This window comes from Gekko japonicus, unplaced genomic scaffold, assembly GCF_001447785.1.
Source record: "Gekko japonicus isolate JY-2015 unplaced genomic scaffold, Gekko_japonicus_V1.1 scaffold513, whole genome shotgun sequence".
NCBI classification, from domain to species: Eukaryota; Metazoa; Chordata; class Lepidosauria; order Squamata; family Gekkonidae; genus Gekko; species Gekko japonicus.
The window spans coordinates 106,984-108,901 of NW_015171519.1; the positions used below are offsets into that span (position 1 = coordinate 106,984).

Below are 1,918 nucleotides of genomic sequence, written 5' to 3' on the forward strand. Positions count from 1 at the left end.
GGTATGGGGGCGGGGCACATGACGAAGCCCCGCCCCCTGCTTCCAGCCGCCCCGCTTCCAGCCCTCATTCAGCCAGGAGGAGGCAGGAGAAGCGGGAGGGTCAGTTGCTTCCTCCCTGCCTTTCACCACCCCTGCCTGCCTGGGGCCAGGGAGGGGCTTTGTGGGGCCTCCTTGCACTCCCGCCGGCCTTGCAGGTCCACCACCGGGCTCCTCATGGGGCTCGGCACTGGAGCTGCAAGGCTGGCGGTGGCGGCCGGGACCGTTGGGGGCAGGGTGTGTGGCCTTGTGACACACTTCCAGTGATGTCAGGGGGTGTGGCATATGCTAATGAGTTATGCTAATGAGTCCCCCTAGCTCTTTTTCTAGATTCAGGGCAGGGAGCTGCCCCAGTTGACATCCCGTTGGTCACATCGATGCTACAAGAGGAAAAGTATGACCATTTTTTAAAAAAAAAATTAGAAATCTGAATTGCGATTCAGGAAATCCTCTCTCAGCATAAAGGTAAATCCTTTGGAGTCTCTCGGTCTAGGCACACCTGGCCGTGCAGAAGCGCCTACAACTCTTCAGGGAACCAGCAGAATTACTACTTTCAGGGCCGGCCCCAGCTTATTTTGCACCCTAGGCGAGGATCCCTTCTGGCGCCCCCCCCGTGCGCCCACCATGGCTTGGACCCGTTAATTGGATCTGTACCCCGGGCCTCCCGTTCCCCTGGCACCCATGCTCTTACTTTTGGCGGGGGGTGGCAGTTGCAATTTGGCGCCCCTAAGGGCCGGCCTGCTCTAGGCGAACGCCTAGTTCGCCTAGTGAGCGAGCCGGCCCTGACTACTCCCCGCCCCTCCCTTCACAGATTATAAAAGACTGGAATGACAGGGGGAGGAAACAGCAAAACCATACATACAGCATTACAAGGCCCAGGAGGACTGTGAGAAGTAACCACGTCTCAGGGGAAAACGCAGGCAGGAGATCCATGTTGACTCCGGGTCGGCTGGACTTTCTCTGGCTTAGTTGCACCTTCCTGTGTTCGGAGCTAAAAGTAGCAGCAGTTTCACAATCTCTTCTGATTCACTCTACTCCAGTTCGGATTGAGCTTTATATAAGAGAGAGGCGAAGTCCCCACCCCTTATCCGTTTCATAACTCAAAAAGCCTGCCTAGAAGGGCTGGATTACTTCATTTGGCCTCCCTGTGAAAGATTGACCTCTGGAGCTCTCTAATGGCAAGACAATGTACAAACGTGTCTGTGTGTGTTCCATAGCACATACCCACTGGCAGGCTGCTGTGTGACACAGAAGGTTTTGGGGGATTTCTTAAAATGTTCTAACTTCAGGGAAGCCTTTCTGAATTGATTGTTCTCCTGAGGAACACCCCGTGTATGGCAGAAGGCTCCGGGGAGGAGGATATTGGGGCATGCACTCAGAGAAGGAGGAGGAGGAGGAGGAGGAGGAGGAGGAGGAGGAGGAGGAGGAGAAGCAGAAGTAGAAGTAGAAGCAGAAGAAGAAGAAGAAGAAGAAGAAGAAGAAGAAGAAGAAGAAGAAGAAGAAGAAGAAGAAGAAGAAGAAGAAGAAGAAGAGAGTTGAATTTATACCACTCCTGTCACTCGGAGTCGTGGAGTGGCTTACAATCTCCTTCCCTTCCTCTCCTCACAACAGACACCCTGTGAGGTAGGTGGGGCTGAGAGAGCTCTTTTGAGGACTGCTCTTGAGAGAACAGCTCTGAGGGAACTCTGACTGACCCAAGAAGAAGAAGAAGAGTGGAATTTATACCCCTCCTGTCACTCGGCGTCTCTGAGCAGCTTACAATCTCCTTTCCCTTCTCCTCCCCACAACAGACACCCTGTGAGGTAGGTGGGACTGAGAGAGCTCTGAGAGAACAGCTCTGAGAGAACCTGTGACTGACCCAAGGTCACGTCAGCAGCTGCAT

General features: G+C 53.9%; 1 protein-coding gene across 1 annotated transcript in view; it reads right to left on the reverse strand.

Annotated features, from left to right (window-relative positions):
* LOC107117318 (cytochrome P450 3A9-like) overlaps positions 1 to 1,051 on the reverse strand; it is a 22,137-nt gene extending 21,086 nt beyond the window's left edge. Inside the window, exon 1 of the mRNA XM_015419413.1 lies at positions 899 to 1,051. Within this exon, the coding sequence (XP_015274899.1) occupies positions 899 to 969 (71 nt within the window). The 5' untranslated portion in view covers positions 970 to 1,051. The remainder of the gene's footprint in view (positions 1 to 898) is intronic.
* Positions 1,052 to 1,918: the final 867 nt, after the last annotated feature.